We start from the raw sequence: 18,054 nt of genomic DNA on the forward strand, positions 1-18,054 counted from the left end.
GGCCGAGTCCTGCGTTTGGCCTCTATAGACGCCAAATCCTGGACTCAGGAGCGCGCCAGCAAGGTAACCCCCCCGGAAGAGCGCTTCTGATGTGGGGAGGAGCCGCGAGAGCCGACAAGGGAAGAGCAGGTTCGGGGCCACTCTGTGCAAAACGAGCTGCACAGTGGAGGTAAGTATGATATGTTTGTTATTTTTAAAAAAATAAAACCAAACCTTTAGTGTCACTTTAAAGTGGAACTAAACTCTATCTGAGCACCACAAGCCAAAAAATGCTAATTAATTAATTTTTAATATCCAAAGCAAACCCATCCATCCAGCCATATCTCCGTGTTTTATTTTGTTGAGAAATCACTTTGAACCCCTCGTCACCCAACTTCCAGTCCCCCCACGATTTATGGCCACGTCCAACTTGAGTAAGAGCAGATGATTCATGTAGCATTTGTTCCCTGGAATCCATCTGCCCTTAGCTCGGGAATGCAGGTAGGAGGGCATACTTAGCATGACTCCTGGCATGCCTGACATAATTTTGGTCTAGGCCAGAAACCAGGAAGCAACTGAAGGAATGTAAAAAAATAAAAAAAGTTAAAACAATTAAAGCAGAAGTCCAGTCAAATCTCGTTTGTCTGAGCTTCTCCTATGGATCACAAGAGTGCAATTAGTTTTGCACTCCTGTGACCTGTTTTCAGCAGAGAGCAGTCTGAAGTCCGCTCTTTGCTGATGTCACAGAAATCACAGAAATCAGTCCAAGCACCGCGTCATCCCGACAATGGTAGTCTGGATCCACCAGGTGCCTGGACTGACAGCCGTCTCAGCCTCTCAGCGAGCCGCTGAGAGCCTGAGATGGCCGCTCCCCGCCCCTTCACAGCTCAACACTCCAATGAGCGTTACTGTTGACTAAGAGAGCTTAGTTCCTCTTTAAAGTGGAGTTCCACGCCCAAAAAAAAAAATATTAGTAATGTTCTTAAAAAAAATGAAAAAAAAAAACATTTGGAGAAAATTTTTTTTTTTACTCACCTCTAAATGCCTGTTGCTGGGGGCTCCCTCGTAGTCTGCCTCCTTCGGTGCCTGGGCTCCTGACGTCACTTCCCACAGTGCAGGAAGGGAGATCGCCTCTCCACCCTCCCTCTTGTCAATCATCTGGGATACGTGACCGGTCCCAGATGATTGCGGGGCCAGTGACGGCGCGCGGCGCAGCTCGCGCATGCGCAGTGGGTGCGCCCACAGTTGAAATGCCGGCGCCGACAAGCGGAGGTGGGGAACGAGCGGGGCTTCGATCCCCCGCATCGCTGGACCCTGGGACAGGCAAGTGTCCAATTAAAAGTCAGCAGCTGCAGTATTTGTAGCTGCTGACTTTTAATTTTTTAAATGGGAACCCCGCTTTAACATAATATAAATAAAATTCAATAAGGAAAGTGGGATTTTCTAATACTAGTCACAGCAGGTGACCTTGGAATTCAAGTGCGGAAATCTCACCAATATAACCCAAGAAATATTTTTTAAAAATGGTGAAGCATCTACAAAGAACTGAATTATCAGTTTCATGTGGACTGACTCGTTAAAAAACAAAAACAAAAAACAAAAACAAAACATCAATCTTGCTTGACCATATTGCTTGCTGTGAAATGACAAACACACTTCAAACATTCCATCCTCTGTCAGTTTTAAACAGTTAAAAAAAAAACCCTGCCCTTGGTGGCCTGCAAACAAAGTGTCACACTATACAGCTCCTACCTAACAACATGTAGTATCTGGCATATGGTGCAGGAAGGTGTGACGTTACATGTAACTATACACCTTATGAATATGGTGTTGGCTATTATGTAACAATACACAGCAAGGTGCAACTTCCTTTCTCATTGCTGCATAATAATTTCCATGTCACAATAAGATACTCTAGAGGTCAGAGGAAGGAAAGGGCTTTACTTTGGTAATATAGTGAGCGCAAGTTCCCTATTCTAACAGCTTCTGCCAGGACCCTTAGAGGCACGCTCATTGGAATACAAGACATTATTATTCTCTGCCTCTAAAACGCAGTGAGGTTAGCCAAATTTTCGGAATCCTTAGCCAACCTCCATAGTTAAGTGCACACTAATATTTAAAAAAAATAATAAAATGTTCACCAAAGCATACAGCAGTCAATTGATGGTCATGCAGAGACTTGGATTAAAAAACTGATAGTATCTGGAGGCTGGAGCCGCATGGATGACACAGGGGCTTAGGGAAACCCAGCACAAAGCTGGTGGGGGGCCCGTCCAAGACCATTTGCCCATACTCTTTGGATTCCTTTGGCTGACTTCCGCCAGGCTGTGACATCACTTCCGGGCTTCATACACAGTGCGAGCGGCCGCTGTATACTGGCCCCAACAGTTCCTGTGTCTGCAGTTTGGTTCCCCCTTCATCAGACCCCTGGCCTTACGGTCCTGTACGGGCCCCCCACCAGCGGTGCTCCTGTGTTCTTTGTCCAACGACTTTGTGCTGGATTTCCCTAAGCCCCTGTGTCATCCATGCGGCTCCAGCCTCCAGGTACTGTCAGTTTTTTAATCCAAGTCTCTGCATGACCATCAATTGACTGCTGTATGCTTTGGTGAACATTATATTATTTTTTTAACAATATTAAAAAGTTTTTACTTTGCCTCTGAGGTTCCTATTTATGTCTGCTGATCAGTGCTGTTCGCCCCTTTGATTATAACTAATATTTTAAGCCTACTATTAGTACTAAGTATCTACAAAATTTAATTGAATTTGCACACCAGAGCCAAGTGGTTCTTCTACTAATTGAGCATAAATAGCTACAACATTAAAGAGGATCTCTTCCCTAAATAGGGAATCTTTATAGAAAACTGTATCAATTCTTGTAGGTTTTCTGACTCTATGAATCCTAATAATAAGATCCGTGGCTCCTATAGCACCCAGACAGCTTAAGCTTCTATGTCATCCTGATAATGTGTCAGGGAAGAAGAGTGGATTCTGTGCAATTTGGCAGTGGCAGTATGCCCATTAGTGACACATCTGCTAATATCTGATGTTATTTCAGCTGTCAGGGCATTAACATAAGCAGGTGGTTATTGCAGAGTTAAATTCTAAAGTGGTAAACATCTGACTAAATATTTGACCACATTCATAATGCATATTTGTTGGTCAGATGTATCCACATGTTGGCCCAATCGAGACATGTTCCCCAAAACGAGGACATTCAAATTCTTTTTTGAAAGAAACACAGAGGATGCCATTGCTGATTTCCTTCTAAAAATGATGGATACCGAGTTGTCACTTGTTTAAACACCTCAGGTCAATAATAATTTTACTGATAACCAAATTGACTGTGTGTGTAAGAGCCCTAACAGTAGTCTCATCATGGCATATCATTATTGTTTCAGCGAGACCACATTCACCGATCATCCACCATACCATAAATAAAGATTCAGTAAATCTTCATTTGAATTTAACTGGTTTAATGCTGCATCTGCTTCCAGAAACTTATATGCATCTTGTGTGTAATGACAGTAAAAGCGGAAATATATCCAGGCAAATTCAAACAGGTGAAGGTGTCTGGATTCGGCAGACAGCTCAATGCTTATCAAAAGGCTGGGGAAGCTGCATTTTACAAAATACTTGGAGCCTGGGGCTGTTATTTTTTTTTCATTGCATTAACACACAAGGCAGCAAAACTCACAGTCACATTTGTACCTATGCTGCATTATTCCAGGGGTCTTCAAGCTTTGAGGGGTTGGACTGTGGCCCCTAGGAGTACAGGCTTCATGTACATGGGATGTTTTTACAAACTCTCCTGGATGATTTAACTTGACAGATAGTAACCCACGTTTAAAACGTCCGTTTTGCCGCATGTATATGACACGTTTTGACACGTTTGCATTTAGAAGCGTTTAAAAAAAAATAGACCAAAATGAAAAACGCCTGTAAACGAAACGCGGCTAAACGCGAGTTACCGCTTTTAGAAGCATTTGGCGCTTGAAATGCCTGTAAACTCAGCTTCTGCACGCATTTTTTTGCGTTCCAAAAAATGCTTCTAAACGCAACTGCCTAGAAACAACTATAAACGACCCTGTGTACATGTACTGATAAGATAACAGAGGAGAGTTCAGGGGCAGTTGAAAAAAACTCCCAACTGCTCCTAAACGTCCGTTTACCAACAGCAGTGTACATGAGACCTAAAATGTCCCAACATCAGTGAGAGTAAACAATCCCCCATCAACGGTGTCAGTGGGCAGAATTGTGCCCCATGATTGGTGTCGTTAGGAGGAATTGTGCCTCATGATTAGTGTTATTGAGATAAATTGTGCCCCACCATTGGTGTCATTCGAAGGAATTGTGCTTCACACCGATGTCATCTGAAGGAATTGTGCCCCATCATTGGTGTCATTGGGAGGAACTGTGCCCCATTGTTGATGTCATTGTTAGTATTTGTGCCCTATCATTGGTGTCTTTGGGAGGAATTGTGCCAGTGTTGCTGTAAGTGAATACAATTGTGCTTCAAGGGCCAGATAAAAGCAAGCAAATGGTCGCATCACGCCCTAGGCCACAGTTTGGAGAAAACTTCATTATTCAATGAAGATACTGCACAGCCCACTGTTCTTGGGGAAGGGATTGGGATTGAATGGATTTTCACAAACAATCACTATAATTTACACAAGATTAGGCCAAGGCCAGGGGTGTTCATTCGGTTCATAAACATGCATGCTTGGTTTTGCGTAAAGATCTTTTCTAGGAAATACCTTTAATCGTCCCATTGCTATCTAATGTGAATGACTAGACACAGACTGTAGCACATCTTAAGGTTGCAATACACAGCTCAACAAAATTTGATCGTTCAATTGACTTTTGTTGACAGAGTCAAGTCAAAAATTGTTGGTTGAACAGCATCTAAATCCAATCATATGCAGACATATTCTGACAGTCTTTATAAGTGATGGTGATGGGGTGGTAACATCACAACCTCCACCTTATCCAATCAGAAAACATATTACATTCACTGAGAAAATACAAAGTGTTCCCTGAATAATGCCTGTGCCATTCAGTAAGCAGAAGGTAAGCTCTCCAGAAAAATAAAAGCTTGGCACATTCTAATCCTGCTCAATGCAATCTACAAGTTAAAAAAAAAAAATTGATTGGGGTTCCACTTTACTATCATATAAACTATCTGGTAGTACAACATCTTCTATAGGAAAATGCTTTAACCAGTGACAATACATACATATAATACATACAGTATACACAATGCATTTCCTATATTGTTTAATTTGACTTTCTGCCCCTGCTCATATGAAATAGTCTTAAAGGTTTATTTTTTTCTCAATAAAATACTTCTGTTCTGTTTTATAAGTGTGGGTTGTGGAGTAAACAAAGTGCTTGAAAAATGTACCAAAGGCAGTTACAGTGATACAGTCAATGTAATGTCACCAGATCACTAAGGGAAATGAAATTATGTGGCCTTATATGGAACCAAATACTTCTGTGACGTCAGCTCTATTTCTGTGAAGTGAACTTTATTCCTGTGGTGTATAATTCCATTTCTGTAGCTCGGACTATGCATATGAATCAGAACACAAACTATATCAGTTAAGGTTTGTCTTTAATAAATGTTACTGCACGATTAAAGCCTGTTTATATCTATTTCCCTTATTTTCCATTTTGATGATAAACCTCTTCCTAGCTCTAATCTGTTTTTTAACATTCCTAATAATGATGTCCTGTGCTAAAGAAACGTTAAACTTTAAAGTCCAATAGAAATTTTAGTTTAATCAACTAAATATATTCTAGGTCCATCAAAAGGTATAAAAAGTGTTGAAGTTTTTTTTTTTTTTTTTTATAAAGCAGCCACAGCCTGAGAAGAAAAGTATCTCCTCTGCCAGCAGCTGCATGAAAATACCATCTCTGTGTGTGTGGGAACAGTGGTCTCTCTGCAAAGGTCCGACACAACCCCTGCTGAGTCAGATCTATAGCTCTGCAATCAGTAAAGCTCATGCTCCCTGCTGATTGGAGAACTCTAGTTCTGACTTAGTTAGTGAGGGGGGTGTCGGACCACATATATGAAATATAATACTTTGCATACTGTTTGTTTTGAAGCACAATGAATTCAGCAGATTTTTAAACAAAATGTTTAGTTAATAAACATCCGATTGAAGAACCACTTCTGGCTGCCAATTCTGTGTCTAAAATGTATGTGAGAGCTAAGGAAAACGTGGCTATAATAAGCATGGTTACTAATCATATCATCATTATGGCAGCCAATCATAGTGACCAATGGCCTTGTTTACAAACAATAAAAAAAAAAAAAAAAAGGTTTACAGGTTTATAAGGTTTATAAGTTGTTAGAGTGTAAACTGCATTTTTTTCACATTTTTTTGAACTTGTCAATTTAAAAAAAAAACAATCAGAAAAAATGTATCAAACACAAAACTTAAAGTGGTTGTAAAGTTAGAAGGTTTTTCTTTTATCCTAATGCATTCTCTGCATTAAGATAAAAAACCTTCTGTGTGCAGCAGCCTCCCTGTGTGCAGCAGACTCCCCTCCTCATTGCTGCTGTCAATCAAAGTCAGTGAGCCAATAAGGGGGCAAGGCCGGGCTGCAGCTCCATGTCTAAGGGAGGGGCCAGGAGCACCAAAGAGGGACCCGAGAAGAGGAGGCTCTGGGCTGCCCTGTGCAAAACCACTGCACAGAACAAGTAAGTATAAGAGGTTTGTTATTTGTAACGAAAAAAACAAGACTTTAGTATCACTAATAAATCCTACAGTAGGCAAGTTAATCCTAATCCTAAAGTAGGCAAGTTATTCACATATAATCAATTTACCAGTGGTAGTGTCAGAGTCAGTCAACAGTAAGTAGATGCACACATGCTTAGGATAAACATTAAATGATATATATATATCTATATATATATAGATATATATATACACACACACACACACACACACACACACACACACACACACACGTACACGTGGCTTCCTTCTGGGGAGACAGCCATGCAGACCAATTTGATGCAGTGTGCGGCATATGGTCTGAGCACTGACAAGCTGACCCCCCACCCCTTCAACCTCTGCAGCACTGCTGGCAGCACTCATACGTCTATTTCCCAAAGACAACCTTTGAATATAACACTGAGCACATGCACTCAACTTCTTTGGTCGACCATGGCGAGGCCTGTTCTGAGTGGAACTTGTCCTGTTAAACCGCTGCATGGTCTTGGCCACTGTGCTGCAGCTCAGTTTCAGACAAACTTCTTATAGCCTAGGCCATCTTTATGTAGAGCAAAAATTCTTTTTTTCAGATCCTCAGAGAGTTACTTGCCATGAGGTGCCATGTTGAACTTCCAGTGACCAGTATGAGAGAGTGAGAGCGATAACACCAAATTTAAAACACCTGCTCCCCATTCACACCCGAGACCTTGTAACACTAACGAGTCACGTGACACCGGGGAGGGAAAATGGCTAATTGGGCCCAACTTGGAGATTTTCTCTTAGGGGTGTACTCACTTTTGTTACCAGCGGTTTAGACATTAATGGCTGTGTGTTGAGTTGTTTTGAGGGGACAGCAAATTTACACTGTTATCCCCTTCCCGCCGACCGAACGCATATATGCGTCCTCGGCTTTCCGGGGTTATACCGGGATGATGCCCGCAGCTGCAGGCATCATCCCGGTACCGTTGTTTACAGCGGGCGATCGGCTACCCGTGTATAACAACCGATGCGGCTAAAAGCCGCTCGGTTGTTATACCGGAGGAGCGGGAGGGGACATCCCCCCCCTCCCGCCGCCTCCCGCCGCTGTTACCGGGCCTCCCGTGCGATCGGGAGGCCCGGTGTCCGGTCCGCTGCCTTCGGCGGCTGGGGGCGGACTGGAACGAAGCTGCGAGCGGCTTCGTTCCAGCCTTCTTCTTGTAAATGCGGAAGCGACGTCATGACGTCACTTCCCGTTTACTCGGCTGCCAATGGCGCCGAATTTAAAAAAGTACACAGTATTCAGAATCGCCGTTTTCGGCGATCTGAATACTTTGAAGTGTAAAGGAGGGATGGGGGGTCTTTTAGACCCCCGATCCCTCCATAAAGAGTACCTGTCACCACCTATTACTGTCACAAGGGATGTTTACATTGCTTGTGACAGCAATAAAAGTAAAAAAAAAAAAAAAAAAATTTAAACACAATTTATAAAGTACAAAAATAAATAAATTAAATAAAAAAAAAAAAAAAAAAAAATTTTTAAAGTGCCCCTGTCCCCGCGAGCTCGCGCAGCGAAGAAAACGCATACGGAAGTCGCGCCCGCATATGTAAACGGTGTTCAAACCACACATGTGAGGTATCGCCGCGATCGTCAGAGCGAGAGCAATAATTCTAGCCCTAGACCTCCTCTGTAGCTCAAACCTGGTAACCGTAAAATTTTTTTAAAGCGTCGCCTATGGAAATTCAAAGGTACCGTAGTTCGTCGCCATTCCACGAGTGCGTGCAATTATAAAGGGTGACATGTTTGGTATCTATTTACTCGGCGTAACATCATCTTTCACATTATATAAAAAAACTGGGGTAACTTTACTGTTTGGATTTTTTAAAATTCATGAAAGTGTCACTTTTCCAAAAATTTGCGTTTAAAACACCGCTGCACAAATACCGTGTGATAAAAAATATTGCAACAATCGTCATTTTATTCTCTAGATTCTTTGCTAAAAAAATATATATAATGTTTGGGGGTTCTAAGTAATTTTCTAGCAAAAAATATGGATTTTAACTTGTAAACACCAAATTTCAAAAATAGGCTTAGTCATGAAAGGGAGCTGTACACTCACTACTTTACATTGTAGGAAAGTGTCATTTCTTCAGTGTTGTCACATGAAAAGATATAATAAATATTTACAAAAATGTGAGGGGTGTACGCACTTGTGTGAGATACTGTATACAGTATATATACACTATACTATACTGACACACTACACTAACACCACACTAATGCCCTGTACACACGGTCGGACATTGATCGGACATTCCGACAACAAAATCCATGGATATTTTCCGATAGATATTGGCTCAAACTTATCTTGCATACACACGGTCACACAAAGTTGTCGGAAAATCCGATTGTTCTGAACGCGGTGACGTAAAACATGTACGTCGGGACTATAAACGGGGCAGTAGCCAATAGCTTTCATCTCTTCATTTATTCTGAGCATGCGTGGCACTTTGTGCGTCGGATTTGTGTACACACGATCGGAATTTCCGACAACGGATTTTGTTGTCGGAAAATTTTATAGCAAGCTCTCAAACTTTGTGTGTCGGAAATTCCTATGGAAAATGTGTGATGGAGCCCACACACGGTCGGAATTTCCGACAACGAGGTTCTATCACACATATCGTGTGTACAGGGCACAACACTCTACACTCAGAGTCAAATGTTATGTAAAGCTGTGTTAAACACTGCACTACACTAACACACTACATTGACACACTATACTTACACACTATACTAACAATACACTAACACTCTACACGCAGAGTCACAATAAGTGAGCACAGTAACTGACTAGTAGCAATCTGAGCCCTGCTCTATCTATCTCTATCACTCCAACACAATGCAAAAGCTTCCTATGGGAAGTTACCTTTTATAGTGTGGGGTGGGACTATGAGCATTGAGCCATGATTGGAGAAAGTCATCATCACTTTGTCCAATCAAGGCTCTGACAGTGCTCTGGTGTCCTAATTTGCGAAGCCTTGCAACTGACCAGTGGTCAGGTGCAAGGATTCATCCAATTAGGGCCCTAGAATGCACTGTGAAGCATGCAGTGCATTGTGAGTCGCTCGGCAGTCGAAAATCCAGCCACGTTCCCCGCAAATTCGGGTGTTCGCTGAACGGGTGAACAGGCGATGTTCAGGCTGAAATTTTGCTTGGCTAAAACCGCTTGCCCAACACTACTTTTAAGAAGTTTTTCCCACACATGAGATACATTTGTTTCGGGAGGGAGGGGAGGGGAGAGCTCAGAACTGAGCTTGTCTATTCACAACACCAAAGAAATGGCAGTGCGAGATCTTTATTGGAATGATGAAGTAGTTTATTCCATAAAAACAAATAGTACACTTACATGTTACAATCTTGATGATCAGCATAGATGGCAGATGAAAAACACCTCTGGATTGTATGCAGTAAGTGTACTATTTGTTTTTATGGATTAAATTACTTCATCATTCTAATGAGGATCTCGCGCTGATATTTCTTTGTTGTTTAGGTTCCTGGGATATTCCCGGGTCTTTATCTGACAAGCTTGCAGGACCCTTGCATGTCGGAATGAACATTTGTCCTCACCAAGCTGTTAGCATAGACTGCTGTCTGTTGGGCTGGGCCTTGTAGTGCGCTTTTACTGGTGTGTGTTTTTTTATATACTCTATTCACAGTTATAACACAGTTCTTCTGTTGTGTGAAGGGGGGTGTGTTCCTTTCCTCCAATCAGCGCCCACATACTTTAACTGCAGTCTCTTCGCCCTCTTGTCTACTGACAGATTAAAAAGGTTTTTAACACGATCAGCGCTTTTGAAGGGGTGTAGAGAAGAGAATACTGCAGATAAAATAGTATAACCTCTGTAGGAGGATTGGTTTAATCTCTGTGTATCATCTGAGGTCTGTCACTTCACTGGGTACATGTGAGGGTTTACAACCACGTTAACATACACTCTGAACAGGAAATGGTTAATTGAAGGATTGTGTTCATTGCAAACCACTAGATGCTAAGGTGGATTGATCCTGTAACATTGACAGCTCTCCTATCTTGTCGGTGCTGTGTCACAAAAAAATGTCATCAACAAATTATACATACATAATTTTTAAGGAAAATATGACACTTACCTGCATGAAACAGATTAAGCTCCCATTCCATGTAATCAAATATCTCCACAGTAAGTTGAAAACTGAATAGAATCAAAGGATAAAAGAAAAGGAGTAAACCTACAATGCATCAAATTGTAATGGTCATCCACCTTAAAGATAAATACCTGTCAGTTACATACGACATTTTTATGGTTGGCATTTCCAAAAATAGGGAGACTATTCCCTTCTGGGTACTGACATTACTTATTCAGATATTCATTAGAACTGGCATCTAAAAGCAGGCTGCTCTAGTTAGCTTTATAAGATGCCTGGGTCTGCTGCATGGATTAAGAGCACGTTAAATAAAATCGAACTAAAGATAAACATGAATGATCTATAATAAATGTACAGGGACACAAACAAGCCATGTACACTCAAAAAATACATGCGCAAAAAAACAAAACAGCAAATGCCATGGCTGGAGCCACTTAAAGTCGTGGTTAAGCATTTCAGCTAAAACAGGAAGGCGACAGACATGGTGGTTGGAAAAACACTACTTGGTTTGACAGATCTCAGCTTCTGTTGCCGAATGCACACAAAGGCAGAATCTGATCACTCCTTGGACCTGAGGTGGTAGCTTTTTTGTATTAATGTGTGGCCAACAAGTTTGCAGAAACTGTGAGTTATCAAGTCTACATGGAACAGGATCTCTAACAAATATCTGTCTTTTTTGGAAAACTAGATAAAAGTACCCAATAAAATGGTCACCATGTGTTTGTGAACTAAGCCCTCTGGTTTCTAATGAGTTTTATTCGTCGCTCCTGACTTTTTAACCTCTCTAATGATTCTTAAGGGTGCTTTGTAAAGATAATGGCCCCATTTAAGCTGGCCACATATTAAACTCCACAGTTAAACCTTCCTAAGACCATATCAATCCCCAAATGCATACAGTATCCACTAAATTTTGGAATTATTGACATCAAGAGACCACAGTCCTGGGCCTAGATTTCACAGCACCAATTTCCAGACACTTACAGATAATGATCTTCATGGAATTAGGATGCTCTTAGTTAATTATCCCAAAACAAAAATACAATCAGCAGCAACCAGTCAGATCTTTTTTTATTTCCCTAGCTAATATGCATTATAGTTTTATTTTGCTCTAATTTTTAATTATCAGCCCCTGTGCATACTACTTTAACTGACCTTCCACACTATTGACTACGATTTTCATCCTAAGTATAGTAATAAATATCTAAAGTGATAAAACAGACATCTGACCGTTTTATACTTCTCTGTACGCTATAAAGTGGCCGAGATAATTTAATCAATAGAATCCATTGAATTACAAAAACCAGACCAATGGATGTGAGATAGATGATGGTTTTCGTGTCTAGGAAAACAGACATAAAGCATTCAATGCAAAAAGATGGATAACAGTTCCAGGTCATAATGTCATTCAATCTGTTTCCTTCCCCACTTTATCTCATAGTGATAAAGAAAAAGCAGCTCTCTCAGCACTGTAAGTCAGCATTTCCTAATGTAAAACTAGGGCATGGTAACTTCTTCTTTCTGTATATAACATACACATTCCATTGGGGATTATATAAGTAAATGCTGACACTAAGAACTATGAATATTGTGTGGAGGTTGCCAGCCATGAGATCGGAAAGAAAAATAAAACATGTTTAGAGCATGAAGTTTAGTTTTTTTTAGCTTGCAAACTATTTGGATTATTTGGATACATTTATCTTTATCCTTCACTCTCCTGATGGCAAAAACCTGATACCCATTTAAGTGTAATTTTTAGGGACTCGTTAATAACTGGAATAGTACCACTGGATTGGCGTAGGGCCAATGTGGTGCCTATATTTAAAAAGGGATCAAAGTCTTTACCAAGTAACTACAGACCTGTTAGTTTAACTTATATAGTCAGGAAGATACTGGATAGTTTAATAAAAAACCACATAGATGAGTTCATGATGGAAAAAAATACTTTAAGCAACAGACAGCATGGATTTATGAAAGACAGAAGTTGTCAAACAAACCTGATTTCTTTTTATGAGGAGGTAAGTAAAACCTTGGACAGAGGGATGGCTGTGGACATGATATACATTGGGGCAAAAAAGTATTTAGGCAGCCACCAATTGTGCAAGTTCTCCTACTTAAAAAGATGAGAGAGGCCTGTAATTGTCATCATAGGTATACCTCAACTATGAGAGACAAAATGTGGAAACAAATCCAGACAATCACATTGTCTGATGTTTGAAATAATTTATTTGCAAATTATGGTGGAAAATAAGTATTTGGTCAATATCAAAAGTTCATCTCAATACTTTGTTATATATCCTTTGTTGGCAATGACAGAGGTCAAACATTTTCTGTAAGTCTTCACAAGGTTGTCACTCACTGTTGCTGGTATGTTGGCCCATTCCTCCATGCAGATCTCCTCTAGAGCAGTGATGTTTTGGGGCTGTCGCAGGGCAACACAGACTTTCAACTCCCTCCCAAAGGTTTTCTATGGGGTTGAAATCTGGAGACTGGCTAGGCCACTCCAGGACCTTGAAATGCTTCTTACGAAGCCACTCCTTTGTTGCCCGGGCAGTGTGTTTGGGATCATTGTCATGCTGAAAGACCCAGCCACGTTTCATCTTCAATGCCCTTGCTGATGGGAGGAGGTTTGCACTCAAAATCTCACGATACATGGCCCCATTCATTCTTTCATGTACACGGATCAGTCGTCCTGTTCCCTTTGCAGAGAAACAGCCCCAAAGCATGATGTGAAGGGGCAGAAGCTCTGCATTGGGGGGGTACAGGACACTACTAAGGGGGGAGAGGGGCAAAGGACACTACAGTAGGGGGGGTGATGTGAAGGGGTAGAGGACACTGCATAGGGGGGAACGGAACACCACCGTGGGGGGAAGGGGGTAGAGGACACTACAGTGGGGGAGTGTTGTGAAGGGGGCAGAAAAAGAACATTGCGTTGGGGGGTACAGAACACTACAGTGAGAGGGAATTGTGAGAAATGGAAAGAGAACACTTTGGGGGATGGGGAAGCAGAGGACACTGCTTTCAGGGGGCAGGGGACACTTTGTGGGGGGCAGAAGACACTGCTATTGGGGGGGGGTAGAGGACACAGAGGTGGGGGTGATGTAAAGTGGGGCAGAGGATGCTTTTGAGGGGGTAAAAGACACTACTGGGGGGAGGCAGAGGACACTGCTTTGGGGGAGGGGTACAGGACACTACTGTGGGGGAAAGGGGGGGACACTACAGTGAAGGGGGTGATGTGAAGGGGCAGAGAACACTGAATTGGGGGGCTACAGAACAATACTGTGGGGGGAAGGGGGCAGAACACACTTCAGTGGGGGAGGGATGTGAAGGGAGCAGAGAGAGGACACTGCATGGGGGGGGGGGTTTGCAGAGAACACTACTGTGGGGGAGGGGGCAGAGGACACTGCTATGGGGGCATACATATATACACTATATTGTCAAAAGTATTGGGACGTCTGCCTTTACATGCGCATTAACTTTAATGGCATCCCAGTCTTATTCCGTAGGGTTCAATATTGAGTTGGCCCACCTTTTGCAGTTATAACAGCTTCAACTCTTCAGGGAAGACTGTTCACAAGGCATAGGAGTGTGTCTATGGGAATGTTTGACCATTGTTCCAGAAGCGCATTTGTGAGGTCAGGCACTGATGTTGGATGAGAAGGTCTGGCTCACCGCCTCCGCTCTATTTCATCCCAAAGGTGTTCTATCGGGTTGAGGTCAGGACTCTGTGCAGGCCAGTCAAGTTCCTCCACCCCAAACTAGCTCATCCATGTCTTTATGGACCTGGCTTTGTGCACTGGTGCGCAGTAATATTGGAACAGGAAGGGGCAATCCACAAACTGTTCCCACAAAGTCGGGAGCATGAAATTATCCATAATATCTTGGTATGCTGACGTCTTAAGATTTCCCTTCACTGGAACTAAGGGGCCAAGCCCAACCCCTGAAACAACCCCACACCATAATCCCTCCCCCTGACCAGTGCACAAAGCAAGGTCCACAAAGACATGGATGAGCGAGTTTGGGGTGGATACAAATACTGTAGCTGCTGACTTTATTTTTTTTTTGTTGGGGGGGGGGAGACTAGAGCTCCTCTTTACTATCTAAACACAAACAATAAAACCCAGTATGTTCTTGTACAGTTTCCTGCAATGAAAACAATGTATTCCTCTTTTCTTTTTTTAATGGCCTGCGTTAAAATAAATCACACCGGCAAGACCACAGACACTTCCTGCCCTAAGGTGACACTGCTTGCTCAGTTCAGCTACACAACTAAGTAATCTTTTGTAAGGGTTTATTTCTACTTTAAATAATTTATAAAAAAAAGGTGCTCTTATACACAGCTTGTATACTTATGTTTCTGCTTATATGCAAACACTGATCGCTTGCTTCTGGGGAAGTATGACATTAAATGTACTGGTATTGTAAAGTAACACTCAACTATGGGGTTGATTTACTAAATGCAAAAAAACTGTGCACTTTGCAGAGGGCAGTTGCCCTCTGCAAGTGCAATTGCTCCAGAGCTTAGTAAATGAGGTAAAGCTTCACTTTGCAATGAGTACCCAATCCCGTGCAAGGAAAATTAAAAAAAATGCATTTTTGCTTGCACATGATTGGATGATAGAAGTAAGCAGAGCTTCTACTCATTTACCAAGCTCTGGAGCAACTGCTCTTGAAGAGGGCAACTGCACTTTGCAAAGTGCACAGTCTTTTTCCCTTTAGTAAATCAACCCCTATAAGTCTTGAAAATAATACATCATAATTGAAAATGTTATTAACTCCAAAAACAAAAAAATAATATATTGTAGCTTACCAATCCATAAATGTGGAGGCTGCATTTGTTTTTTTGGACTTTTCCGTTTTTATCTGGTGATCCAGCCAGTAACACACCTCCCTGTTTTAGGGTGTCTCAAGTCTGGATGGAGGAGCAACAGCGACACCTTGGAATAGCAGCTTTGTCAGTTTGGGGAGAAGGTAGTGTAAAAAGGACTAACAGATTTACACTGACTTGACTAAAGTTGGCTATACACTAGTAGATTTTCCAATGAATGTTTGTAGGTAAATTCTCAGTACATTTGATGACTTGACAAATATTTACTTTTAACATTCAATTTTGGAATGAATGTAATTTTCCAAACAAAAACCACATACACTGTTTTCCATCCTGCTCCTTCAAATGATCTCAGCACTGGGGTCTTAAACAAGTGCTGATTTGACCTCACTAGCGATTAAAAATGTAAACATTTTTAAAACAAAGGATTTCAAAAGAAATTCTACTAGTGTATAGCCAGCTTAACAAATAAAAGTTGTACTCCAGCTAACACTTTTTCGGCAGTTATAAAAACTGTTTTTTTTTTTTTTCCTATTAGGATAAAAATTTTATATAATTAAATAAACGCTCACCATCAAAAGCACCTTTGGCAGTGTTAAATTGTTTGTCTCAACCCTCTAACTGCCTCTTTTGCTGGACAACTTCATCTGTTAAAGGAAGTTTAAAAATAAATGGTAGGATCACCAAGTGAACAAAAAAAAAGCCTAAGAGCCCTTTCACACCGGGCCGCCCATAGCGTCGGTGGTAAAACGCCGCTATTTTTAGCGGCGTTTTACTGTCGGATTAGTGGGGCATTTCGTCCGCTAGCAGGGCGCTTTTACCCCATGCTAGCGGCCGAGAAAGGGTTAAAACCGCCTGCAATTCGCCACAATAGCAGCGTTTTGCCGGCGGTATCCCAGCGCTGCCCCATTGATTTCAATGGGGAGCAGCGGTGGAGGAGCAGTAATTTTTTTCCCGTCCTGCCAGCGCAGCGCTTCGGTGTGAAAGCCAGAGAGATAATGCTGCAGCTGTTTGAGGGTGGATTGCAGGCGCTATTTTTAACGCTAAAGCGCCTGCAAAACGCCCTCAGTGTGAAAGGGGTCTAAAAAAGGAAAGTAATGTAGTCATCACATCTAAGAATTGGTAAGCTGCAACAGCATAAATTGTATTTGGGGGTTAATACCTCTTAAAAAATACAAGATTGAGTATCATGTCTGGCAAGCCATTGTTAGCGTCTGTCTTGTCAGTAACAGTTTGAGTAAAAAGAAGTTTTATATTAAGCAAATGTATTTAAGGTAGGAATGAAACTTACAAATTATTGACATCATTCTCTCCAGCCTCATCCAGCTGTCTGTCAGTCATCTGAAGGTTGCCCGGGAAACGAGGGTTCTAGGCACAGGAAACAGAATAATAGTGAAATATTATGCATAGGAGGAACAATATTAAAGGTTTTATTTAAGATCTGTAGAAAAAAAGAAGATATTGAAATAGCAGAAAGTGAGAGAGAGAATAAAGTATGAAGAAGTAGGAATGTGATCATTAAAACTGAACTCCTAGACTTCCAGTTCCGGCGCCGTATGTAGTGGACGGGTGAACCAGTGGCTCCGCTCCAGCCCACAGGAAAAGCCGACATACAATCTCCAGGGGCAGCTCATCTACCGCTGGATCTCCTCTCACATCTCCCTGCGATATGGAGAAGCACCTATCTCAACAACGGTCCCATTCAGGATCACGATTGAGGCACACGTCCCCCTCACACACAGACACAGATCCTAAAATGGCCGCCTCAGAGCACCCTTCATCTCCCTCACAGAACACATTGGGCGCTGTGACAGGAGACGCTGCGGACCAGGAGGAGGAGAATGATCTCATGGAAGAAAGTGAATTGTGGACTCCAGAACCCCAGGACTCCTACAGAAATATAGCACAAGCAGTGGCAGCACTCCTATCCCCCACCATCACAGCGGCTGTGGACAGAGTTGTGGTGGGAGACATTTTACAGCTCAGGAAGGGTGCTGGGATAACAGTCTCATAGACTTACAGAGGCAGAACAACGCATATCATCTCTGGAGGATGACCAATATCAAACAAATGCAGCTATGGAAAAATACTCCCAAGCGCAACAACTCCTTCACGAACGAATAGAAGATTTGGAAAATCGTTTGAAGAGGAACAATTTAAGAATAATCGTCTTCCAGAGACATACAAGCCAGGATCTTTGCTGGACATCTGCATCACCCACATACCAGAGGCCCTGGGTCTACGCTTTAAATGTGTGGCTGAAAGAGCTCACCGCATAGGTGCTCCAGAAAACAACCAAAAGAACCCCAGACCTCTAATTGTCAACTAGCTTAACTACGCAGACCATCTTGCTATCCTGCAAAGTTATCGGAAAG

General features: G+C 42.0%; 1 protein-coding gene across 2 annotated transcripts in view; it reads right to left on the minus strand.

Annotated features, from left to right (window-relative positions):
* HIP1 (huntingtin interacting protein 1) overlaps positions 1-18,054 on the minus strand; it is a 224,296-nt gene that overhangs the window by 101,023 nt on the left and 105,219 nt on the right. For both annotated transcript variants that reach the window (XM_073616751.1, XM_073616750.1), the window contains exons 6-7: positions 16,971-17,047; positions 10,840-10,901 (exon numbers count right to left, since the gene is read on the minus strand). In XM_073616751.1, the coding sequence (XP_073472852.1) occupies positions 10,840-10,901; positions 16,971-17,047 (139 nt within the window). The remainder of the gene's footprint in view (positions 1-10,839; positions 10,902-16,970; positions 17,048-18,054) is intronic.

Source organism: Aquarana catesbeiana, linkage group LG02 (assembly GCF_042186555.1).
Source record: "Aquarana catesbeiana isolate 2022-GZ linkage group LG02, ASM4218655v1, whole genome shotgun sequence".
In the NCBI taxonomy this organism is placed as follows: Eukaryota; Metazoa; Chordata; class Amphibia; order Anura; family Ranidae; genus Aquarana; species Aquarana catesbeiana.